General features: G+C 37.7%; 1 protein-coding gene across 1 annotated transcript; it reads left to right on the top strand.

The window, feature by feature from the left end:
* Positions 1 to 4,118: 4,118 nt before the first annotated feature.
* LOC586832 (neutral and basic amino acid transport protein rBAT) lies at positions 4,119 to 24,937 on the top strand. The gene is made up of 12 exons (XM_030999368.1): positions 4,119 to 4,452; positions 7,462 to 7,716; positions 8,667 to 8,849; positions 9,491 to 9,651; positions 10,295 to 10,420; positions 12,055 to 12,189; positions 12,940 to 13,055; positions 13,508 to 13,721; positions 15,311 to 15,496; positions 16,904 to 17,041; positions 21,606 to 21,722; positions 23,454 to 24,937. Exons 1-12 carry the CDS (start codon positions 4,287 to 4,289, stop codon positions 23,736 to 23,738), a joined length of 2,082 nt encoding a protein of 693 aa, XP_030855228.1. The 5' UTR covers positions 4,119 to 4,286; the 3' UTR covers positions 23,739 to 24,937.
* Positions 24,938 to 27,390: the final 2,453 nt, after the last annotated feature.

Genomic DNA, 27,390 nt, shown 5'->3' with positions numbered 1-27,390 from the left:
AAAAAATCTTTTAACAGGATAACATTAATCAGCTCGCAGGCTGTTTTACATAATGGTCCTGCATAAGGATGGAAAATACAAATACAGACTGACATTAAGAGTAGTTACAAACAAAATAGCAGTTTTATACAAATGGTAAAAAAACAAAAACAACACAAATAGGAAAAATAAGCTTAGGGAAAACGAAAAGAGGAGACAAAATATAAAATCAATATAAAAACGATTACATTAGAATGATATATAACAATGAAGTTAATAAACATTTTATGTCGAGATTAAGCCCAATGAGTTGTAAATATGGTTTATATTGCATAATTATAAAAAAATAAATATCAAATTTAGGACGTAATGTAGGTATTTGAAATTTCTAGGTAATTGGGTTAGCAATCATTACAGGTTGTTGCATATAATGTTGTAGTAGTGAGGAGAAACGGCAGTGAACAAATTTTATCCATCAAAGGAATATTTTTTATATTGATATTTAAAACTCTCTACTGAATTGGCATTTTGGATATCATTGGGAAGCTTATTCCAATTAACCGCTCCAGCATACTTAAAAGATTGTTTGAATAAGGTTACGTTGCGTTTTGGCAATACTACATTAAGGGAGTTTGCATTTCTTGTGTTTAGGCCATGGCGGTCGAAATAAATTTCTATTTCATTTGATAAACGAGGTGGAGCAATGCCCCTTATACATTTAGACATAAGCATAGCCAGAAAATAATCACGGCGCTGATCAATAGTTTGCCAGGACAGTTTTTTAATCAATGTGTTGCCGCTTGCAAGTTCATAGTCAAAGATACCAGTTACATGTCTAGCAGCTCTTTTCTGTAATCTCTGAAGGGGCAGCTAGTAGCTGGCTGGGCAATTCCCCCATACAGATATTGCATAGTCTATACAGGGTTGGATTACACACGTATATAAAGGGTGTTCAATACACTGTGAAAAATTTGGGCAATATTTTTTCAACACTTTGCCGAACGTTGTGCCAATAGTCAACCCAACCATCTATTGGGCAATATTTTGCCCAGTGGTATTGGTAAACGTAAGTACCCTACTTCAAACGTGCATAATTGTTTCGTATTTTTACCAAAATTTGGGCAAATATATGACCCTTCAACTGCCCGACTACGGTAGCCCACTTGTTGGGAAAATCTTGACCAGCTGTTGGGCAAAATACGAAAATATTGCCCAATAGATGGTTGGGTTGACTATTGGCACAACTTTGGGCAAAGTGTTGAAAAATATTGCCCAAATTTTTCACAGTGTAGTTCTGGGATTACGAATTTACTCAGCTTTCCTAGAGAATAGATTTTATAGGCAATAGATTTACATAATTCTCTTAAGTATACATTCCACTTCAAATTTTCAGTCGATTGCAACGGTTTTTCCCTCTGGCATTCACGAGTGTTCATAAAATTATATAATACTTGTATATGTTTAAGAGAACTAGTCCTAACGAACAAAGGAAACTCCAATTTGACTATACTACATTGCGACGATCATATCCACTATACAGATTGAGTAATACGTATGTATACGGGCTTGGACCAGAAATTTCGTACAAAGGGAAGAGATCTGACCATTAGCTGCATGTTATAACTTGTAAAGTTGTAAGAGAAATAATGCCGACTATTAATGATAACGATGAAATAGCAAATAATTTAGGAGTTTCATGGGTACCACCAATTCAATGGAAAAAGAGCCCCCGTCTGTACTAAAAGAGCCCCCGTGAGAAGGCTCACGGGGGCGCTTTTTATTTTGGAAGAGCCCCCGTGGACAAAAAATTAATTTGAGCCCTGGTTTATACACATAAAAATACCAAAGTGGGGGGTTAACCCCCCCCCCCCCCTGTGTACGCGACTGGTGCCAAGACCATTAAGACAGGCACCAAACTTAGTAATACATTAATGGGTATCATTCTCACTCTTAAAAATACGTGGTCAAAAAATGACCACGTCGTGGTCGTTTTTAAAGGTGCATGGCTGACTACCAAAACGTGGTTAGAAACGACCACGTCAAAGACCGAGGTTTCCCAGGTTTATTTAGAAAATGAACATTTAATGCTGGTAAGCTGTTCGATAACATCACTCAGTTTGATTTGATTCGAGATATATCTCATTAATGAAACAGTATAACGGCTATTATAGTCTCAAATGAACCTTCACCATTAATCTTAGTGCCAACATCATTGAGCCAGGTACCAAATTTAGTAATTTTCATTTGTGTTTCTAAAGCGAAAAGAGAGAGAGAGAGCGAGAGAAGGAAAAGAAGGGAAAAGAAAAAAGGGAGAGAAAGGGAAAGAGAGCAAGGGAAGAAAAGAAGAAGGGGGCGAAAGGGCCTTGCCTTCCCCCATCGCGGGAGGAGGAAGTTAGTGAGGGGGGATTCAATGTCCATGAAAAAAATATGCAGACTTAATTAAGCTGAAGGATTTTAACTGACGTAATAACGTGGTAAAAGGGGGTAACTAAAAGGCTTCGAAAATGACTTGACGTATTTAGCAGCAAAATGGTTCTAGGGCAATTACCCCCTGGACAATCACCCCCGGAAAATAACCCCCGGAAAACTACCCCCTGAGGATAACCCCTAGGAAAATTACCCCCTGAAAATATCCCCTAGGAAAATTACCCCCCCCCCCCCTGAAAATGACCTCCTTGGATAATAACGCAAACTACATTACACACTCGGACAACCACCCTTCGGATAATATTAACCCCGGTTTTCTCTTTAATGAACAGGCAAGGTAATTTCGTGGGGGAGGGGGGGGGGGAGTTAATTGGTCTCGGGGCTGGATTTCCTTGCTTGTCCATGGGGGGGGGGGGGTTGTCCTAGTGAGTAGTTGTCTTGATACGCAGCAAACCATTATAATACACATTCCATTTTTTCAGGGGTGGTAGGTATTATTCCACGGGGATAATTTTTCTGTAATTATAGGGGTAATTTTCCGGGGGGGGGGGGGGTCAATGTCCTTGATTGGTAGTTTGCCGGGAGGTAATTTCCAGGGCTGATTTTCCAGGGAGTAATCGTCCTGATACGCTGCAAAACCAGTATAATACACATTCCATTGTTTCTTGGTATGAATCTAGATTAGCTGAATAGTTATTATGCGCGCTCGGCGCATGCAAGAGCTATCCCCGTTGTCGCCCAGCGATTGGGTGGCGATATTGACTCTCTCTCTCTCTCTCTCTCTCTTTCTCTCTCTTTCTCTCTCTTTCTCCCTCTCTCTCTCTCTCTCTCTCTCTCTGTCTGACTGTTTCTCTCTCTCTCTCTCTCTGTCTATCCATCTCTCTCTCTCCTTTTCTCTCTCTCTCACTCTCTCTCTCTCTCTCTTTATATACATACACACAAAATTGCATGCGTGCTTGTGTGATGAATCCAGTTATTAATAACAAGGACAACAACAACAACAACTAAGATGATGATATTACTAATGATAATGATACTTATAACAATAGTAACAGTAATAACAATAATAATGAAACTAATAATGATATAACAACATTAACTATGCAGACGCAGCCACCATCTTAATGTCTGGCAGCTCATTCATTTTGAATTGGACAAACATAATCATGATAATTAATTTTCTTCTTCTTGTCTTATAGAATAGCTTACTTTGTGAACTCATAAACATGAAACGTATTCAGAGACGTAGAAACAGGGGGGGCGGGGTAAGATGGGCGCGTGCCTTCGCCCTCAGTCGACGAGGGGAGAGGGAACATGAACAAGAAGATACCATTCCAACACCCACCTCATAGTCAGTAGCCCAATTCGTATTTCCCCACCTAGCCAGACCGACCCCCCTACCTATGACACAAGTGCCACTTAGTATCCCAAGTCCCTGGTACCATGCACGCTACGACGCTGAGACTTTTCATGAGGAGAGATAGAGAGAGAGAGAGAGAGAGAGAGAGAGAGAGAGAGAGAGAAGTCATCTTGAAAAGCTTATATTGACTTCTGTCAATATTCATTTGATAGCATTTGCCCTCTATTCCCAATTATGATGTACAGATTATACCCCCACACACAAACACACACACACACGCATACACACACACACACACGCACACGCACACACACATACCGCCCCGATCCATAAACACCCATTCTAATAACACCACATTCCGATTATTAAGGCGATCGAATCAAAGTCTCTCATCTTCACCTTCACGTCACAATTAGTTTTGAGCTGATCGGAGGCAGAAGGGCAGACCACAAAGATCTTCATCGACGACAGGTTTCTTTCTAACATTTAGCTGGGAGTCGACAGCGATTTCATTCTCGAAATGGATAACAATGGCTTCGATAACGTGGAAATGAAGGAGACAATGAAGGACTCGGAGACGTCGAAAAAGGCAGAAGCTGAGGGGGAAGTTTCTCACTATAGTGAGGTGAATGATGCTGAACAAGGATCTTCAACCAGTCCTCAGCTCTGCACTAGGCCATACGCAGGTGTGTTTCTAAATCAGCTATTATTCTTCGTCAGTTAATCTATCCTTACAGAGCATTTCATGAATCTTTCGTCGATTTCTATTAGATAATTTTATGCTCAACATGATTAAAGATTATTAGTGTTATTTCATCACCCTTCTCTTCCTCACTGTGAGTCTCTCTCTCTCTCTCTCTCTCTCTCCCTCCCTCTCTCTCTCTCTCTCTCTCTCTCCCCCTCTGGCTCTCTCACTCTGATGATTGTTTTGTAGAGTCATTTCATAATTTGGTTCAGTTTCATCTATTCAATACTTTAAGATTCATACCAGAGGCACAATCATATGAATTTTAACACGAGCATTGAGAAAGCTTGGTGAAAAGCTTTCTCAAATTTGTATGCCAACCCAAGATATCCTCATATCGCTTTCTTAAGAAAGAAATGAAATAGTCGCCCGTTTTGTTATGATAACATTGGCTTTATAAACTTTAACATCGCCAAATCAATTTTTTTAATGACATAACGGCAATTTGGTTAACGATCTAGGATTCTTGGGCATTATTTTCTGTGATAAGCAATGCAATTTAGAAACTCTAATGGAGTCCACAAATATTTTTGTTTTATATAGCTAAATGCTCTGCATGCTGTCCGTCACAAAATAACACCACCTCGTACCATTACAATCTGGAGTTTTATCAGCTCTTCAATTAATATGGGATTTGCTGAGTGTAAAGTTCACGTGTACACGGGGCGTATTCTATTTGCTCACATGATGGGGTCTACTTTGACACCGTCATAATTGCCTCGATATTTGTTTTAAAAGATATATTTCTAGTACACAATCATGATTATGATAAATTTATTTGCCACATCATCTCTCTGTCACGTGACTGCGTGATGTAACTTGAAAGGTAATACAATAATACTTGAAAGGTTAGGTGCTCATGATAATGCATTCGAACACATCTCAATCCTTAACATGTTCGTTTCTTTGTGTTCTTTACTAGACAATAACAAAATATTTACATTCAGATATTTTCAAATGCAATAGTATGTTTTAGCAGAACATGAGTATTGGTCTACAGGTTGCAAGAATGTTACCATGACTTCTGGTTAAAATTACGAATATATCTCTCCCACTAATCTTTGATTCCATCACTCACGTAACATTATGTTGGGGCGGAATAAAAATTGAGATTGAGAGAGAAAATATATCAAACAAATCAATTGTATACCTAAGAGGGGCATAAATTGTGCGGATGATCAGCAACCCTTGTCAATTATTAACCATACTCTATCTTTAACTGATAGAGAGAAAGAACCGGTACTAACTGGTATTGGACGATGAACACAAGAAGATTAAAGACAAACAGTATATCGGGCAAAGTCTCGTACACGCCTCTTTGCACGACGGTGACCAAACTTAAGAACAGCAAAATATCAGAAGAAAGGTTTTTCTGTGGACAACAAAATAATATGTCGGACAAAAAAAAAATCGAACCAGGAGTAATTTGAACTTGAAAACCTTTTTTTTCAGCAACAACCCTGTATAACAATTACCCCATTTATTCATGATCCATGATTTTTTAAAAGATGACTATTATAAGAAATTATAAATAATTGTCCTAATAAATACAAATAAATTTTTGTAAGTTGGGAAAAACTTTTTAAATAAATCTATAATATTCCAGGCGATTTAATAGAAGACCTTGAATACAAGCAAAATTTCATTACAGTAACTGCAAGCTGTAGTAAAATGTTTTTTTACAGAGTATTTGGTCATGACTGTATGGAGTAAAATTATAATCAATTCAATCGTTTTTATTTGGATGTACTTGCTACCGATATAAAGGACTGCTATGTATCACGTACTGTGACAGTGGCATAGCGTGGGTGTATTAATAATTGAATGAGGCACATATAATTTAATAATAATCATTATCAATATACATGAAATATATTATGACATGTGAGTATAAATACAAAAGAGACCTTTTTAATTTCATTTTTAAAAGATGACTATTATAAGAAATTATAAATAATTGTCCTAATAAATACAAATAAATTTTTGATAATTTCCTATAATCAAATTATTAAACAAAATATAATACGAATCATACATTTTACATCTAACATTATTTTCATTCAACAGACGGATAGAGTATGGAACAAAAGAGTTCAGGTACCTCGAAGTGCGGGATTTCTTCAAATGCCACCTTTTACCATTTCTTAGCCTGTAATAATTTTCATTCACACCTTGACAGCCGTACACATTGCTATGTATGTTATTACCAAAGAAAAAAGATGTCTGTCAGTCGCTCAGTAGTGTCTGACACGAAAGTCTAAAAGTTAAACGGGTTTCCTTGCATGATTTGAATACTATAGGACACTGCTAATGTTTAAATTTCACAGATAGGACATACATGACTTATTCATAATTCCTGCAAAGTTCTACAGAATTTGATGTTGGCTGCAAATGCAGGTGGTCACTTGGTTTACTTTTTACTTTGATCTTGAAATCAAACAGGATCTCTTTGGTTTTCGGCACGATCAGTTTCAGATAGTTTTCCACACACCAAGAGTTGAAGTTATGTATACAATCTCTGTAATTTGAAAGGCTATAATAAAAGCATAGATCGAGAAGCATGAAAAGCCACAATGTAAGCATCTCGTAATGGAGAGGTTTGGTTTATAAAACAAAAATTTGAGATTAACGTTAAAGAAGGAGGTAGTGGAATAATTGATGATATCCTCATCTGGTTTATTTATTTCTGCAACTCCATATCTGCTGGCGGCGAAAATTGCACAATTTTCTGACCTTTTTGTGACCAAAGTAATTTACGACAACCAAAGACATAATGATGTTTATTCATTTATCTATTTATTTATCTATCTATCCATCTATCTATCTAACTATCTGTATAATTTTCCATTCATTAATTCATTTATCAAATTATTCGTATGTTTGTTTGACTGTTCGCTTATTTTTTTATTTTAAAAATATTTATGTATTTATTTATTTATTTCTGGTACAGGTATGGGCAAGGAAGAGCTGTTGAAGTTCTCCCAAACCCCCGGATGGCGGGCTGCTCGTTGGATATGTCTCCTGATCATCCTAGCTGGATGGTGTGCTATGCTTGGTATGGCCATCTTCCTCATCATCACCACACCAAGATGTCTGCCGTGGTGGCAATCCGCTGTCGTCTACCAGATCTTCCCGAGGTCGTTTGCCGACTCGGCGGCTGACGTCGACTCTATTATCGGGGGAGACGGCGTTGGGGATTTGCAAGGTTAGTCCTAAATCAAACTACTCTCAGAAACATTAATAACCTTCCATTCAATCTTTCGTTCAGCCGCACCCCCCCCCCCCCCACATCCCCCTTTTGCATACTCCACTGCAATTTATTCCGATACTGATTAATTTTTAAAAACTTGACCATCAAATGAATATAACATTCAACTAAGAATGCAAGCTTTCAGGCATGGAAAGGAGACAGGAATTCCGATTCACAGTTTGTCTTTGAACACTTCCATCATTCAAATGAGATTACAATGAGGCTTTTCACCTTTCTTTGAAAATTGAAATGACTATAATAATTGGACTGGGTGACCTAAAAGTCAACGCGTTTATTGTGTTTAATTCAATTCTCTAGCGCACTTAAGGTAAGACTGTATTAAATCACTGAAGTCTACTCGGCGATGCATCCGGGCAAGCGATACTTTACCGAAAAACTTAATCATCCTACTAATTGTAAAGTGTAAGAATCTTATCCAAGTTATGGCAGTTTTCATTGCCAATTGTGAAACTTTTTCTTTTTGTTCTTTTGTTAAGAATACTAAATCCCTAACATCAAGAAAGAACTATAATTTTCAATATGGTTACATTGTATTATTATAACCATTGACCTAATTTCAGGAGGGAAAGAAATGTATTATGTGCTGCAAAAGTACTTTTAATAATAATAATAATAATAATAGCCTAATAGTCCACTCCAAATTTTATTAAACCGAAACGGAAATTCTTTTTGCCCAATTGATCGTGAGCCCGGCAGCCACTGAGCAGCGCCAGATCGACGTTGCTCTATCCCTTATTGTTGAACGCCAAACATGGACTAAGAGTCACACTTCTACGATGCTCCGGTTGTCCACTTTTCGCTTGGAAAACCACCCTTTTTCTGTGATGGATTTAATGACCTTGTCATTTCTATAGAAATAAGTTGATTTTCTTGTTTACATACAGGAATCATTAACAAAGTGGACTACTTGAAGAACGATCTAGGAATCAACGCAGTCTTGCTGTCTTCGATCTACAAATCGGGAGGACGAGACAACGGCGAGGACATCACCGATTTCACTTTGGTGGACGATGTACTCGGAAGCATTGACGATTTTGAGGAACTCGTCCAAGTACTGCATGATAATGGTAATCATTTTTATGATGATTTGTATATATAACAGAAGATATATATATATTACATGTATGTCCAACCCTACCCCCTACCCCGACCTCTGGTTTCAGTCCTCCCCTCTCTTTTTTACTCTTTCCTTCTCTCTCTCTCTCTCTCTCTCTCTCTCCCTGTCTTTTTTTTTGCCCATATTATATTCTTCACTAAAGTTCCCAGAAGAGGAAGATTAGTCAATAGATTTGAAGGTTTACTTTTTATCCAATACGTCTGTTTGGAGCCAGTAACTTTATAGTACAATTTGACAGTTTATACCTTAGCTTTAGTATAATTTTTCTATTTTAAGAGGTGTAAATCATTCTACTTGTGATTATTATGCAATGTTGTAGCTAGGGGTATGCCCTTTGAACTTCCGTTTATCAGATAGAGAGAAAGAGAGACAGAGAGAGGGGAAAGAAGGAGGGAAGAAGGAAATAGATAACCTGAAAATGATACGAACCTTTACTCAGGCTGCACACATTCCTTTAGATTTCATCTAACCAGTAAAAATTGCATGTAAAAATGAAGAAAAAAAACATGACCCCATGACAACCATTGCCCCTTTAAAGACGCTACGCCACTGTGAAAGAAATGCTTTAATGAGACGACCATTGTTTTACAGATATTAAACTCATCTTGGACTTCATTCCGAATCATTCAAGTGCCCATCACGAGTTCTTCCAGAAAAGCAGGAAAGTAGTTGCTGGAACGCCAGATTCTGATGACGATTTGAAGTATCAAGAATTCTACACATGGACCGACGCACCTGAGCCTAACAATTGGGTAAGATCCTAAATACATTGTGCTAAAGCGATTGTATATTAATTTAAGATGACCAACCACCCAAAGGTCCCAGTTTCGGGAAACTTAATTGTAGTTTCTTTTTACATAATGATGCAGATTTTATTCAAATTCTAAAAACAAAAACAAAACGGCTTTAAAACCGATCATAATTATAAACAGACTCCGATCCTAATGCAATCCAAATATATTTTTGGATGCTCTTAAATGTAAATTAACAAGGACATATATGGACACGAGGCTAGAAAATAGAAGGAAATAGAAGAAAACAAATTGAAATTGAAAATAGAAGATGTTCCTCACAATCGTTTTTTTTTTGTGTGTGTGTTAATATGATAACATTATGTGAATATTTGATGTTATGTGTTCTCAATAAAAATTGGAAGAAAGAAAGTGTTTGCGTTTATCAGCTAAGGAACACCTATTCTCCTTCTTCTTCTCTTCTTCTTCTTCTTCTTCCTCTTCTTCCTCCTCTTTTTCTCCTTCTATTTCATCACCTTTCGCAGCAGCAAGAGTTTATCATGAACGGGTATACTTGATATTTTGATACAAATCTAAAAATCTAAATTTCTTTTGTTTGACATTTTCAAATATAATGCTGTTATTTCCCTCCCTCACTTTCTAGATAAGTTTGTACAGTGGCAGTGCATGGAATTGTGATGATGTCGCAGATAAATGTTTTCTTCATCAATATTCCGAATATCAACCCGATCTTGACCTCGCCAACGAAGAGGTCCGAGCACACTTATCGGTAATGTTCATTACAAAAATATTCTTCTAATATAACATACTTTGAAGTCTTAATCCTTTCTGCTTTGGAATGTTAACATTTATGTAAGGTATTCGAGAAAATTCCATAACAATAATAATGATAATAGTGGGTTCTTGTGTATAGTGCTGATGTCTGCTTGTCAGACAAAACCCTGGCATTCCACCAATATTACCCCAGCTTATAGCATGGCTGTCATTATGATGCTATAGCAATTCAAGGAATTGATTAATACCTGTCAGGTACAGTATACCCATTTCCCTCACGTAGGTCGAGTTTGGCAAATGTGTCTTGCAAAAGGGCATTATACAGAGTGAGTCAGAAAAAATGTCCCACTTTTTAAAAGTTGTATTGTTTGAAGTATGAATATTTAATTATGGGTTTCGTGATGTATCTTGATAGTGAGATCTGGCAGTCTTGTAAAGATTGTCTGATGTTCAGTCATGCATGCAGAGATTCAAATAAAAATGGTACCTAAATGTACTGGGAGGATAACTCTATCAAGACATATTATGAAACTCATGATTAAATATTCATACTTCAAACAATACAACTTTTAAAAAGTGGGACATTTTTTCTGACTCACTCTGTAGTGCCCCGGCGGGACTCGAATAACGAACCGTTGTGATCCACAGTCTGGTGACGTATTCACTAGGCCACAACACCTTCATTTGGTTTTAGAGATTAATCATCGGGCCGGATTCTCACAGAAAGCTGCAATAGCTTTACACAAAAATGACTGCTTTAAAAAATGTAATGGAAGTAAGTCTTCCTATAATTATATCACCTGGCTATAAGATCGACTAGGCCATTGCATAATTTATAAACGCATTTCCGAGGATCATTTAGTACAAAAAAATCATAGTTTTCCAAATCAACTGTTATCTTAGGATTTATTAGCCTATGATTATGATTCAGATTCCAAGTATGCCGATAGATCTGGGTTGTTTTCTTCATAAATCAAACTTAAATTCCTTATTTTTTCTTTAAAGGGATATGGTAACTTTGTCTTATATTCTGAAACAAAATTCTGGATTTAGCTCATGCTGCAATGATAATTATAGACCTTTAGGTCAGTCAGGAACCCCATGACTTTTACAAGCCGATCGCCTGTCTAATTATCAAGATATTTATGATTGGAATTACAAATTTTGAAAACCGTTTGCCAAACGGTTTTCATAACACTACAGTCTATTGGGGGAAAAGACTATGGTAAAACCGGTCACTCAAAGATTTTAAATTTTTGAGGCACTTCTTGATCATTTTGAAGCGCAATTTTTTAGGGCTTCAATTTAACACCATATCACAGACACTGCTAACACGTAGAGCCGTGTATCTCAGATTTAACATTGTTAAACGATGCCTTTAAAGATAGATAAATTTTGTCAAACACAAGGTGAACCGCAGAGTGCGGGGTTTGTGCCAGGATTGGCAATGTGTCAGACATGAGCCTTTTTACAAGAACCCACCACTTTTATTATTAATATCATTATGATTTGTATTATTATCATTATCATTATCATAATTATTATTATTATTATGATTACTATTAGTATTATCATTGTTGTTGCTTTAAATGTTATTATTTATACATTTATTGAATTTATTTTACACAGGATGCTCTTGAGAGATGGTTTACTCGAGGAGTGGATGGATTTAACATTCGAGGAGTCAGGTATTTCCACGAAGCTCCAGACTTCACAGATGAACCTGTTAATGCTGATTACATATCCATCGGTTCCAACCACTCGGTAATCATCTCATTCCATTTAGTAAAATTTACTATTGCCAATAAAGATGGAAACAACTCGTACCTCTGTTCATGAAATGATTGCGGCAATATGGTTTATTCGTGATAGATTAGTTTATATCGTCTCAGAACTTTTTTTCTTCAATCTCTAAAACTTTTAGATTGATCAGTAACCTTATTAGAAGATATAAACTTTACGATTTTATCTATTCAAAAAAATATATTTTCACAATAACTTAATGAAAAAGAAGAAAAAAATTATTCCAACTTTGTAGAGAACAGTATACAAAGCAAGCCAAAATAAGGTGTTGCCAAAGGAGATGCAAATCACGTGGCGTGATTTCGCTGGCGTTATTACCTGCATGTGCTAACCGAGCTTGTATCCATTAGTGATATACAATGCATGAATAAATAAAAGCAATGTATGCGCTGTTCAGTTTGAAGTAATGGTAGCTCCCTTTTTTGGTTCTTTTTGATTTCTTTTCTGCTTTTTTTTTTTTGTACGATGCAAAACACATCATAATATAGAGTGTAACAAATGATAATTGAGAATTCATATTAATTTCCGGTTTCTAAATTATATCCAGTTTCACTTCGTCATCCAGTTACTTTCTCCTATCATCACCTGTATCATCTGCATACTTAGAAGCAACAAGTCTGAACAATATCCAGCAATTAGCATTTATTAGTAATTATTGTGCCAAGTTCAGAATTGAAGATAAATTGAAATGAATATGCCTTCTTCTTCCAGCAATACGAATCACTTCACCATGATTACACAGCAGAATATGATGGCATGTCTCATTCACTATTGCAAACTTGGAGGGATGGTGTCTTCTACAAATTCTCAACTGCGGGCACCTACAGGTAAAGAACCTAACACTATGAAATCTTTAGGGTATTTTCCATTACAATATTTTGTATATTTCGTCATGCCCATGCAATGAAGTATGTCTTATTTATTGATGCGCAAATAGTAACAAAAGTTAACTCATAGCTTTCATTTTCATCATCGGGATTTTTAAAGAGCTTGATTGTGTGAGAGAGGATACGTTTTTCCCATCCATATATCGAGGAAATGAATCATTGCTCCCTTCCCTCTTCCAACTTATAAAGATATCGAAGAATAGCAAACGCTTTTTGTCTTGCACGCATCAGAGTAAATCGCAAGAATGACCAGAAAGCCGAAATATTCCGCGTTACTATTCTTTGATTTTGTTCCAATCACCTCTTTCATTACCTAAAGATAGGCCTATGCCATTTTAAGCTTTACGAAAACAATAATGATAACATTTAGTATTCATGTTTTGTTCTTCTAGAGTGATGCTGACTGATTCTGACAGCAACACAACGTACGTCCAGTCATATTACGGTACTTCCAATGACCCGGGAGCAAATCTACCAATGAACTTTAACCTATTGGAGATGGGAGACCCCATGGGTCAAGGTGGGACGATAACTGGACGTGAACTTGAGGCTCTGATTAGAAAGTGGCTCGACGTAATGGATGAGGGTAACTGGCCCAACTTCCAGGTAAGTGGCCTTTCAATCTTTATTTTATTTTGAAATAACAATATCAATATGCTTTTTCAAAATACATAATAGTTCCAGTTTTTGTCGTATTCATGATGTGTAGTGTAAAACTTTTTTTTAAATTTCTATCTTTATTTCAATACAATTTGCCACTTCTTTTGCAGGACTATGTCATTTCGATCAGTATGTCATAGACTGATTTTAAAAATAGTATAATGATATTAAAGAAAATCAGGGGTAGAATAACTTTTTCACTTTTAATAATTTCATTCTCTATTTTAGATATTTTAAATAAAAATATATAAACTAAAGAATTAAATTGTTTTCAGTCATTTACTATTTTGTATTCACGTTGTGAGCAAATTGTGAATGATGCTAATTTCAGGCTTTCGCTTCAAAGAATTGTCAAAATAGAACCACCATTGAATTGAATTAATGTTTCACCAATCCAGCGTAGTTTGTGGACAGAATCTACCATGTTCATTTAATAGTTTCTTATAACGACCTGGACACTTATCAGGGCAGTGGCGGATCCAGTGGGGCCCGGGGGGCCTCCCCCCCCCCCCCTGGGAAAAAACCGTGTAAAAACATGTTAATTTTACCTGTTTTGGAGATGCCCCCCTCCCCCCCCCCCCTTTGGCGCTCAAGGGGGGGGGTGCGATTTTTCAAAAAAAAAAAAAAAATAGTGCTCACTATCCGCGCCTGTATCAGGGGTTTGTTCACCATTATCAGCAAAGATAATTCGACACACATTCTGAAAAACCTGATTCATTGTCGAGGCACGGAGGCGAGTATCCTCTATTTACTGAACTGCATGGTAATATTCCAGCTCCACTTAGTTATTTAATATTCCAAAGATAATCCGTTCCTAAGGGTAATTAGAAGTTACACTGTCCCAGATCTCTGATTTTAATCTTTTACAGTCTAGTCAAAAGAAAGGTAGTTTCCCTACTGAATATCATAGGCATAAAGTTGATTCGGGGAGACGTTGAATGTGTTCCACACTCCACAGTGTGGCTGAGTTCATTAGTGAACGTGTATTTTGTTGATGCTTTCTTAATAATAAACCAATTCCTTGCATTATGATATCTCGCTAATCAAGATATCGGTACTGAAAGATAAACTTGAGTTCTGGTAAAAAAAAAAAGAAAATTAATTCTCACAGAATCAAACGAAACTTACACTGAATGTTCAAGATTACAAATAAATGACATGTGCCAAACAATTTTGGAAGAAAATGTATACTGGCTGAGTTATGAGTATAGAAAGACAAGGAAATCAAGGTAGTACCAGCCCCGACACCATGTGTGTTGTCCCATATATAGCTTTCTGTGTACAGTGCTTGTTACTTTACCAAGACTCGGTCAAATTTATTATGATTTTGATGACTCTAGAACTTTGCAGTGCACACCAATACTTACATGCTACATGATCAACTGTTTCTGATCCTCTCCACACCTATTCTTTCACAATGCAATCGCATTACCAGTACTAAAGTTTATCTTGAAGGAACCATTCCATTTCTGTATCGAAAAATGACAAATAATTTTCTCATTCAAAAAATATATCTGATATACTCAATGTTTCAGCTTGGTAATTATGGTGCTAGTCGCATTGCCAGTCGTCTGGCACCCGAGTACAGCAAAGTGGCCAACATCCTCCTCCTGACTCTACCAGGCACGCCCATCTGTTACTATGGTGATGAACTTGGGATGGAGAATCTACAGGACCTAGAGTATGAACAAGTGAAGGATCTCCGCGCCAAGACTGATCCAGTAAGAGAAAAAACAATATTATTTCATTTTACCATCCATTGGTCATAGATAATAGGTTTAACAATTAGTTAGTTGAAGAACTATTAAATGCGTCCATGCAGACCTCCCCCCTCTCCCCACCCCCCCCCCCCCACACTCCGTGAACGGAGGGATACCATGCGTGTTCCCAAAATGTCCGGTAAAGGGGGTACTTTTCACGCTCCAAAGTCCGGCTCGTAGTACACAAAAATCCGGCCCGTATCGACTTTACACATCGGACTTTAAATAGGGGGGTGTTTTAAAAAGAAGGAAACATGCATATGCCTACCCTAACTAACACTGAGTGGGGGGGGGGGGGCGGGATGCAGACACAGCTTTTCAAGAGGTCAGATTGGGGCACACGCTTTTTTTCACGAATATTTCTCTTCCGTACATGCACGAATGATGAGAATATCATGCATAGACAGATATGAAAATTAACATAATTTGTTTTCATATCGTGGGGCTTAAACAAAATAGCAATAATTAAAGAAAGAAAGGCGAAAATACCTTGGTCACATTAAAAGACATCATAGTTCCTTGAAAGATTTGTTAGAAAGAAAAGTAAAAGGTATTGACCAAGAGAGAAGCCGAGAAGCAACATGGGAGGAGAATATAAAAACCCGACATGGAGTGACACTGCATGTCCTAGTATGATGGCAGAGAACAGAGATGGGTGGGAAATGTTGCAACCACCGATCTGGGAGAAGATACTTGAATAGCTAGAGACATGTTTTTTGTGAATATGTAATTTTATCATCTAAATAGGATAGGAAACTTATTCCAAAAACAATTAGCTCACCCCGCGCCTTCATGTTGGTTGCCCTAAATGATAAGTAATTTTTAAATTATCGGGGCTACAACCTTTACCCCCTCGCCTCCTATACAAGACTCTGCTGTGGTATACAGCTATCTCCTATATAGGTGGATTTGTACATTAATTTGTAATCTCAAATATATTCAAGTACACAGTCAAACTTGTCTGAGTGGGCACCTCTCTTTAAAAAGGCCATGTCCATCTTTTGTCTCCATAGAAAAATAAATGTGTGTTATAGAACTTGTCTAGAAAGGCCACCGCCTGCAGCGGCCACTTTCCCTGTTTCCCGTTGGATGCCTCGAAACACAGGTTTGACTATACTGTATGTATACTCAAAAGCTGGAGAAAACTGACCCCCCCCCCCCCCTCCTTCTCGGGGACATTAAAATGATATTGGCTACATATTATCTGTTATTCAAATAAAATCCATTGCAAAATTGATGGGCACCGGTATAGGAGCTCATAGACACCTACATTTTGAGCAAAATTATATTCTTAATAATAAACTCCATTAAGCAATTATTTAACGGAAACCTTCATTTAGTTCTTTGATATATATTTTTCACTTCCAGAGTGTATGGCAATTGAAGACACGAGATTATGAACGTTCTCCAATGCAGTGGGATGCAACAATGAATGCAGGGTTTTCAACATCAGAAGATTATATATACCTCCCTGTTCATTCTAACTATCAACAAGTCAATGTCGCGGTAAATATTTCTTATTATATTTTTAATCAATGAAATCCTGTTTAGTGATCGGTCAACATAGCATCATGTGACCAAACATCCATGGTATAGTGCACTATACAATGGCACTATACACATGGATGACGTCATATATATGCGATCGATCAAGATCAATGTGCTATCGGTCGCGGTCGCGGTACTGTCGTCTACGCTGCTCGGTAAATATTTCTTATTATATTTTTAATCAATGAAATCATGTTAAGTGATCGGTCAACATAGCATCATGTGACCAAACACCCATGGTATAGTGCACAGTTAACATAATTATTATTATTTTTATGAAGTTTGGTTTGAAGAAAAAAAAATATATATCATGCAATATTTCAAGCCACTAGTTAAAATTATGGATTCCTCGGCGACAGAAATGGCACTATTTTCTTCGGGGCTATGCCCCTATGAAATAGTGCTATTCAGGCCACCTCTATCCACAATTTCAACTAGAGCCTCTCAGTGCAAGGTATTTTGTTTATTATCCATTTCATTTTCTACGCGTTTCGAGCATAATTATAGTTCTCGTAATGTTTATTGTACATTTTCAAATTATGCCGAATACAAATTTAAAAAAAAACATATACTACTTGTCAGGGTAAACTTTTCGTTTGAATTTTGGTGTAAGATACTAATCTCTGTTTGTGAGGACATTTTTTGTTTCAGTTGACGATCGGAGTATGACGTCAGAAGCGATGGTTTTTTGGTTGAATTTTTGGTCTGCCGAGTGGGGGCGTAACAATTGAGCTGCAAATGATTCTCAATTTTGGGAAAAGTCATCCCTCTGATTGCGATCAATATTTAGTATTTCCAGACAAGCCCAATGTTGTTGAATCGCCTTTTGTGAACGGTATCGCATCATGCTTGAAATTGTCACTATTTATTGAAGTGCAGTCAGTCCGATTGGTTGGTTATACGCTACATTAAGTTCAACAACAGTGCTTTAAGTCAACATGAGCGATATGTCCCATCAAGAGTCCGTCAAGCCCGGGGATTCAGCAAGCCAGACTGGCAAGAGCAGCACAAGCAGTACCTCCAGAGCTAGAGTCAAAGCAATGGTGAAGAGAGCGGCCTTGGCAGCCCAGGCAGCAGCTCTCAACGAACAACAAGCTCTTGAACTGGAGGAGTTTAAGCTGAAGCAGAGAAGGAGTAAGCTTGAGTTACAGACAAGACTCAGCATGGCAAAAGCTGAGGAAGAGGTTTTCTCCCAGCATGGAGAGAGCATGACTGCTGCTGTAGATAAAGATGTCTCCCAACAAAGAGGGGCCTTGACGACGGAGCCCAGCATGGCTACAGATTTAGAGAAGGCTGTCTACCAGCTGAGACAGCCCTCACAGGTGCAACCTAACAGGGTCAGCACTACAGACAAGGACTTCTCCCAGCGTGGAGAGAGCATGACTGCTGCTGCAGATAAAGATGTCTCTCAACGAAGAGGGGCCTTGACGACGGAGCCCAGCATGGCTACAGATTTAGAGAAGGGTGTCTACCAGCTGAGACGGCCCTCAGAGTTGCAACCCAACATGGTCAGCGCTACTGTAAGAGACAAGGACTTCTCCCAGCATGGAGAGCCCTTGAAGTATGATACCACCACTAATCAGAGTGAAACCACAGAACAGAATGGCTCCATATTAACTGGGTCAGAAGCAAGTTACGGAATCGCCATAGGGGCCGGTATGCGATGTGTACTTCCCATAGGTCCAGTGCATGTTCAGGCAGCAGATGGAGATGGATGTGTTCGGACCTACGCTCTCCTGGACTCTGGTTCGACCACTTTCTTCTGCACAGAGGGCCTAGTAAGGAAAGTGTCAGCACAGGGGGAAGAGCACATACTTTCCATATCAACTTTGGACGATCCTGATGGAAGGATCCAGACTCAAGTTGTGAGTCGTATGGTAGACACAGGTCTCATGACAGAAAGAGTGAAGCTTCAGAAGGTTTCTACCAACAGGAAGACCGACTTACTGAGTGATGACATGGCCAGTATGCCAGACTTAGAAGGATGGCAGCACTTAGAGGGGCTGGATCTACCATTTGCCTGCGGACAAGAAGTGGGACTCCTGATAGGGCAAGATGCACCATTTGCCCTGATGCCCTTAGAGAGTGTACATACTGTACTTGGATGGTCCTTGCATGGCCCTGCTGCTGCTATTCCAGACAAAGGAATGTCGGTGAATGACAGAAAGACTCTTGACATACAGAATGAAGGGAAGTGCAAAGAGATGGAACAGTACCAGTTTCACATACCCTTCAAGGAGAAACGACCTACATGTAGCTTGACAGACAACCAATGGGTAGCAGAACAAAGGTTGCGGAGTCTCAGAAGGAACCTAGGTAGAGATGACGCTCTGCACTACAAGTACACAGAAGGTTGTGTCGAGGAGGCGGAAGAGCAAGATTGTCAACCAGGTGAAGTAACATGTCGATACCTCCCTCATCATCCAGGTTTACGATTTGGTACTGGTGGTCGACGAGCACTCACACCGCAATGTTTGGCCTTTGGGAAGAGTCCTTCAGACATGGCCAGAAGAGAAAGGCTTCGATCGACAGTGTGAAGTGAAGACCAGAACCAGCGTACTGAGGGGAGACCAGTTACAAAGCTCTATTTAATTTGGAGGCAGATTCTTGAAGACATTTCTGTGTTTCTAAGATGAGGGGTCAAGCCTAGCGCTGTCCCGTGCCAATTGTAGAGGTATTTGTGTTTTGTGTTCTTAAAACCAGAAAGCGGAACTGACAGCGATCCTTTTTCGCGTATTAGAGTATCATTGATCAGTCAAGAAATTAAGGAATTTTTGTGCTTCAGCGTCAGGGACAAAGTGTCAACATTGAGCAACTTTCAGAGAACTTTTAGAGACTTTTACAAGAAACTTGAGGAAAGGACAGCGCTTCAGAAGAAGTTCTAAGCAAGAGAAAAAAAATGTTGCCAGACAAAGTTGATATTTAGTCAGAAGAGGAAATACATATTATTCTGATCCTTTAATAACTCAGAGAATGTCAAAGAACAAGATTTAGACGAAAATGGATTATACCATAATGCAGGACTGACATGGTGTAATTTATGTTTGCACGATATTGGAAAGTAACGTTTTTGTTTTCAACCTTGTAAACAAACTTTAGATTCATTAGAAATGGTAAATGTGATTTTCCTTTATATTCATATGATGAATGCATTTGTATGTATTCTATATTAGGTTCATTTCCAGAGGAGAAAGCTTAAAGTTGCAGAATACATTCAAATCAGTTATACGTGTTGATGATATGTCATTTATTACTGTTTCCATGACAACCAAATTACATGGCATTGGCTATTTGGTAGAATATGTAATACCAGAATCGATAATGTCATATATGCAGATTGTGTATAGAAAGATTGAAATGGTATATGCAGATGATGTATTTGTCTATGTAGGGACTTGGAAGTTTCGACTAGGAAAATTTATGTTTTCTAGCAGATAATGTCTTGTGAAGTTATATTTGGGTACAACAACATGACTCTGTGTACTGGAATTGGTATGTGAATTCAATTCAGTTTTAAACAGTATCTGTGAAATCGTACATAGTGTTGATTAGAGAATCAATATTTCCTTTTATTGGGTGACACATAACAAGATTTCTTTTTTAGTTTGAATGGGATTGAAAGAAGTGGTTGTAGTGGTAACAGTTGCCAACAGAGATTTTTTAGAATGAAATTTTGGTTTTCATATTTTAATGTAGGAATTTATAAAGTTAATATTGAAGCATGTTATACATTGATACAGGTAGTATGGCAACCAACTTTGTTGTAAGTTTATTTGAAAAGGAAATTGTAGTCCTTTTTTGGTGTTGTAACAAGGAAATCTAGACATGAACAACTTTTTTCTTTTTCGTTTGAAAAGAAAGTTGTTTGGTTGCTTAGGTGTTCATGAAAATTAATGTAAATTAGATTATTTGTTAATTGGTGTATGAAGGCATTCAGTATAGATAGCTATGTTTTAAATTTTGGGATTCCTTTGGAATTTTGGATAAAGTATATACCTGTAAGTCCAGGTTGAGAATAAGAAGAGATTAGAGAAGTAAATGTTCAGTAAAATCTTCACATTTAGGGGCCGGAATGTAAGATACTAATCTCTGTTTGTGAGGACATTTTTTGTTTCAGTTGACGATCGGAGTATGACGTCAGAAGCGATGGTTTTTTGGTTGAATTTTTGGTCTGCCGAGTGGGGGCGTAACAATTGAGCTGCAAATGATTCTCAATTTTGGGAAAAGTCATCCCTCTGATTGCGATCAATATTTAGTATTTCCAGACAAGCCCAATGTTGTTGAATCGCCTTTTGTGAACGGTATCGCATGCATGCTTGAAATTGTCACTATTTATTGAAGTGCAGTCAGTCCGATTGGTTGGTTATACGCTACATTTGGTTTGGTTTTAACATATTGATATAGCAATATCAAATGATGAATTTGAATATTTATTTAATAATTTATTTTTAATCTTAATGATAGTTAGACAACAGGATATATAAAACATAAGATTCTTTTCCCCTATTATATTGTTTTATAGGCTCAAAAAGAAGACGAAGATTCAGTCTTGCAGATGTTCCGTCGATTGGTGGCGCTACGCAGTGAATATCGTGCTTTGACAACAGACACCATCAACTTTGTCGCATCTTCAGACGAGGTACGTTCTTAAAGGCACTATGTTTCATTTGCAGGCCCAAACAAAATGAAAAGGTTAAATTCAAACGGCATTGGAAAGACAATCCTAAAAATAGAACTTCCGTCAAATACGAAAGGGCTTTGGAAATGTTTTTAGTGGGAAAATAACGAGCATCTGTTGTCGAATCGACTTTAGTGATTGCAATCATTTTAGTAGTAGTCTAATTTTCAGACCCTTGTACCGAATGGTCGTATATGTGTTTTGCTGCGAAAAGGTTCAATCTGTTTTATTTTGGCCATTACAAGAAGTGAGTAATTGACGCAGACAAATGCTCATGTACCTTTACAGCTCATTTTATGTATGTTGTTTACCAAAGAATTAAAAAAGGCAGTCACTCACTCACATTTTCAAGCCCACTCCCCCCCCCCCCCTTTTTTGTTTGTTTTGTTTAGGGTAGTTCTAAATTAGTATTATCTTTCAAATGCCGTTGGAATTTAACCTTTTCATTTTTTGGGCCTGCAAGTGGGACATAGGAATTGTAAAAAAGTATCATAGAACAAAGTGTAAAGAATGGCTTTTCAAATACCCTCATATTCGAAATAAGTAACAGCTAAATGTTACAGACCCATGACTTGTGTTTGCAGTCCCATACACACTTTTTGCGTACAATGTGGTCTTCAGCATTTTTAATTTTCAAAAGCCTCACAAAATACACCAATGTTTATTTGCTAAATGATCAGCCTTTTCCAATAATCGTGCCTTTCACAATGCAATCGCATGACAGAAGTCAATTTTATCTTTAAACGGTTAATTCAAAAGATCTCTTCCCCGTTTACGATCTCAAAAGTGACAGGGGCGATCGACTTACCGGTCCCTTCGTTTCGGGCAGTTTTCCTCCTATAAGGAATTAGAGTTCATCTTGAAGACGAACTAAATTGAAATGAATTGAATGACAAATGGAGTTTATTGCACTAAAATTTCACATTGAAGGGCTGAGTACTGGAATTAAAAAGATTAGGTATATGACTAGATGATAAACACACATTTCATACAAACATAAATAAAATAGAGAGAGAGATCATGTCTTTCTCAGGTATAAAGGTTGAAATGAGAAGGAAAACACCGGTGAGTACTAAAGGGATAGGAGATTCATAGTTATAGTGGTAAAGATTTAGTATAGGATAAGTATTTTTGTATATAAATTACAGTAATAACGATATTTAGTGTGTTTTGAATAACAACAGGGGCGTACGCAGGGGGGGGGGGGTTTGGGGGTTTAAACCCCCCCCTTTGGTATTTTTATGTATGTAAACCCCCCCTAAAAAAACCTAAAACCCCCCCCCCCCCCCCCCCCCCCCCCCCCTTTTTTTTTTTTTTTTTTTTTTTTTTTTTTTGTTTTTTTTTTTTATTTAAAAAAAAAAAAAAAAAAAAAAAAAAAAATTACACCCACGGCTAACCTAAATAAGGTGACCTTACCCCCCCCCAACGACAAAAAATGTCAAATTATGAAATTTAGAGACCAAAAAAAAAAAAAAAAATGTGTCCGCTTACCCCCCCCCTGCGTACGCCCCTGAATATATTAAATAACTATTAGGAAAAGGGCTTGGATTAGGTTAAAGATTATAGGGTAAGGACCATAGGCCTTAGATTAGGTGTGTGGTGGGGTATTCTGCAGTTGTTCCAATTTTCTTTCTCGTATTTTACCAGTCTTTCAACCAAATTCTTCTCCCATATTCCCTCCATTCTCTTTAGGTTATTGCGTATATCCGTGAGATCGACATTGAAAAGGAGCGTTTCTTTATCGCTCTCAACTTCGGGAGCATTGACAGTGAGGTGGATTATTTCCACACCGGTGACGGCGACTCACTGCCCCTTCAAGGCTCAGTGGTAGTATCCACGGACCGCGGGCGTGAAAGTTCGAGGGTCGAGCTCAACAAACTCCACCTTAAACCTGGCGAAGGAGTGGTTGTTCTCCTTGATGAGATCGTACACGTTGGCAGTGGATGGTGGTATAAGTTCTTCTTGCCTGATGCATAACAAGCGTTATTGATTGAAGAAAGAAAAGCTGAAGAAAATTGGCAAAGAAATGGTTTTAAGAGGAGAAAAATATAAGTACATGATTATACTGATGGTAGGAGAATAGTAAAAAATATAGATGTATCTGAAGTATTCTTGAACTGTCTTCCTTGTAGCCCGTCGTTTAGAAGTGTTTTATTCTCTCTCTCTCTCTCTCTCTCTCTCACCCCTTCTCTCTCTCTCTCTCTCTCTCTCTCTTCTTCTCTCACTCTCTTTCTCTTGTCAAGTCAATTAAGGAAGGAGTATGATGTTATTTGCGGACATTATTATCAGATTAGATTTTTCGCATTGTATTTCATGAGGTCATTATCGTTAACAGCGCGATTGACCTGTACTGTGCATCGTTCGTCTGACAACGGATCACTATTAAAATTTATTTCTAGAGATTATGTGAATAATTATATTAACTGTTCCTGTTTGAAGTGGTAACCCGCACTGTCAGCTTTTCTATGTAATATCACATCGCTCATCACTGTATACCCTGTATGTTATGAAAATAAAGTGCATGCATAATATTTTGTCTTCAGTCCCATTAATTTTATTTCATACATCATTAACTTTACTAATGGGTAACCTGGTTCTCTTTTCATTTTATTTTTCGGCGTGGAGATTGATACGAACATTTTCTTTCGTCTTATTCAATAAAATTGAAGGGTAAAAAGGTTGTTATTGTCGGTCAAGCAATTAAAAGCCGGCGACATTTTCGATTAGATGGTGAAAAGGATTTCTTTCTTGTTCTATTCATGTATAATACAAATCGTGATTAGCAGTCAATGACTGAATTTTCACATTTTACAAGCAAATTTTAAAAATACATAATTATAGAATACAATATTGCAAATGGTTAAATTACACAAACACAGAATGATGATCAGTGTACAAAGACCATTGTGGTTTTAATAATTCGACATACATCATAAATCATAAAACATAATTCAATGGAGAGAAGTAATTGCATTTAAGATCGATAATGTCCATCGTTCCCTGTACATTCTATCCATACTCTTCTTCCCTCTGTTCCCCTTCTCTCTCTCCCTCTCCCTCTCTCTCTCTCTCTCTCTCTCTCTCTCTCTAACTTGTAGGCTGTTGGCACATTGTTTATATTATCAATCATTTGAATAAAGATAAATCAAAAAGAGAATAAAGTTCTAATCAAATTGCATGAGTATTGTTCATTGTTGTTTAAATAATTCAATGTCATAAAACATAATTCAATGGAGAGAAGTAATTGCATTTGAGATCGATAAACTATGTCCATCGTTCCCTATGCTACCCATACTCCTCTTCCCTCTGTTCCCCTTCTCTCTCTCTCTCTCTCTCTCTCTCTCTAACTTGTAGGCTGTTGGCATATTATTTATATTATCAATCATTATTTTGAATAAAGATAAATCAAAAGGGAATAATAATTCTAAACAAATGTATAAGTATTATAATGTGTGAAAATATTGCAAAATATGTATTATAAGGCGTCAAAGTGGTAACATGAAATTGTATCGAATCCTGCAGAGCTTGAATGGTGTGAAAGACTATTGTATTATAACCTAATTAACATTAATAATGGACAAAATATGGCGAAATAAACCGTCATCTACCATTTCGATATGCTTCTTCAATGGCGTTTTTTTTTAGGGTGAACCCCCCCCCCCCCCCCCTCCCTATCCTCGATCCCCACCCCGCCCTGCTCCGGTCAATAACATTGTATCGAATTTTCTGCAGAGCTTGAATGGTGTGAAAGACTATTATGATATTGTATAACCTAATTAACATCAAATAATTGACAAAATATGCATGATAAACCTTCATCTTCCATTTTGATATGCTTCTTCAGTGGCGTATGTACAGAGTAGACCGCTCCGGACCCCCCCCCCCTTTTTTTTTTAATTTTTTTTTTTTAAGCAGTAGGTAAATGAAATATACACAACACAAGGGACTATCGTAAAAGAGGGCCGATCGGGTGGATTCGGGGTCCGGGCCATGGCAAAACCGAACCTGGGATAATCTAAACATATACACCAAATAAACAATAAGTGGAATTAAAAATGTACCTCAATATTCTCCTCTACCAATTTGTTTTTTAAAGGGGGGGGGGGGAGGTGTCAAAGCCCCCCATCCTGGATACGCCAATATGGCATGCCCATTGTCGCATTCGATATGAAGAATCATCTTTGAACTCGCTCAATGACAATCACTGGCGAAATGCCAACACACAATCGTATCGTTGCATCATTCGCACGATGCACCAACATGGTGACATCAATATCACTTTCGGTCCTTGAACTCATGCAAAGGGTGAATTTAGTTATTTTTTGTCAAGGGGGTATTGTTTATGTGTGCAAAGTGAGTATTATGACAATATTTTTTTGAAATATTTTACAATATTTTTATTGATTTAAATAGCATTCTGGTAATGTAGGATGAATAATATTCGATTCAAACACGAAAGATGTGAATTTTATTTGGAGTTGTCCCCGTATAGTAATGGAACGGTCAACATTAAGATTCTTGTGTGACGTCAGAATATTTCCAGAATGCACACCTAGTCTATACAATGCAGACTAGTTTTGTCATTGGAGGGAGATCTCACTGCTATCATTCTACTTATCTGTAGCTAGCCATGTACTTTATTATACATTCTTTCCCCTTTTTAGAGGCAAAGATGTGAGGCGCAAGAGAGATGTAGCAGTGGATACGGGAAGGGAAAGGGTGAGGGGAGGGACTCGGTGTCAGATTTGGCCGCTGAAAAACGGGGGTCTTGTTTTAATATCCATCAAAATCAAATCAAATTTGAAATATTACAGCTTAATTTTTTTTATCATTTTCTTCCCCTATTTTGACTAAAAGATAATTCGTTAATCTCAAATTAAAATTGGTTGCATCCCCGCCCCCCCCCCCCTCCCCCACTCAGTGTTATTTTGGATACGCATAAGCGTGTTCCCAGCACCACCTCCCCCTTTTCTGAATAAGTCCGGTGTGTAAAGTCAATACGGGTAGATCTTTTTCTTTTGTATACAAGCCTTTTCAGCACCCCCCCCCCCTACTCCCCCCACCCCTCCTCCCCCCCCCCCCCCTTTCAGCATATGTCCGGGGTGTAAAGTCAATACGGGCAGATCTTTTTCTTTGTTGCGAGCCGGAGATTTTGGGAACACGCATGCGGTCCCTCCGTTCCCGGAGGGGAAGGGGGGGGGGGTTGCATCCGCTATATGTACCGTTTTTACATCTAAACAAAGTAGTTTTAAACAAACAAATCCAGTTGCAGATCGCATCACAGAATCTCTTGGACTGACGCAGGATGAGTAGTGAAGTGCCTCCGTTATGAATTATTTCATTCACCTTTTACGAATAATTGTATTTCAGTTTTCATAATGCAAATTGCAAACATTACGTGTTGCTAGGTCGGGCAAGCCGATATGTTTGTCCTAGGCAAGCAACAATCAATGTATTCTATTCGCATTCTGACTATTGAGATATACAATAACTGTCTTATTAATCATAACAGATAAATGAAAAAACGGTACTGATTCGCCAGCTTTGTTTGTGGCTTCATACATTATTTACAGTATTTAGCACACCGTTTATTTAATAATTTTCTTTATAGAATTTGAAATGAATCTTA

Source organism: Strongylocentrotus purpuratus, unplaced genomic scaffold, assembly GCF_000002235.5.
Source record: "Strongylocentrotus purpuratus isolate Spur 01 unplaced genomic scaffold, Spur_5.0 spur5_scaffold_5, whole genome shotgun sequence".
NCBI lineage: Eukaryota > Metazoa > Echinodermata > Echinoidea > Camarodonta > Strongylocentrotidae > Strongylocentrotus > Strongylocentrotus purpuratus.
This window is presented reverse-complemented; position numbering and strand designations above follow the sequence as displayed.

Bases quoted from the DNA above. Each gene is read 5' to 3' on its own strand.
- LOC586832 (XM_030999368.1), top strand. From the start codon at position 4,287: ATGGATAACAATGGCTTCGATAACGTGGAAATGAAGGAGACAATGAAG. The intron at 4,453-7,461 runs GTGTGTTTCTAA...TTTCTGGTACAG, and splicing joins CTGCACTAGGCCATACGCAG to GTATGGGCAAGGAAGAGCTG. The intron at 15,497-16,903 runs GTAAGAGAAAAA...TTTCACTTCCAG, and splicing joins TCCGCGCCAAGACTGATCCA to AGTGTATGGCAATTGAAGAC.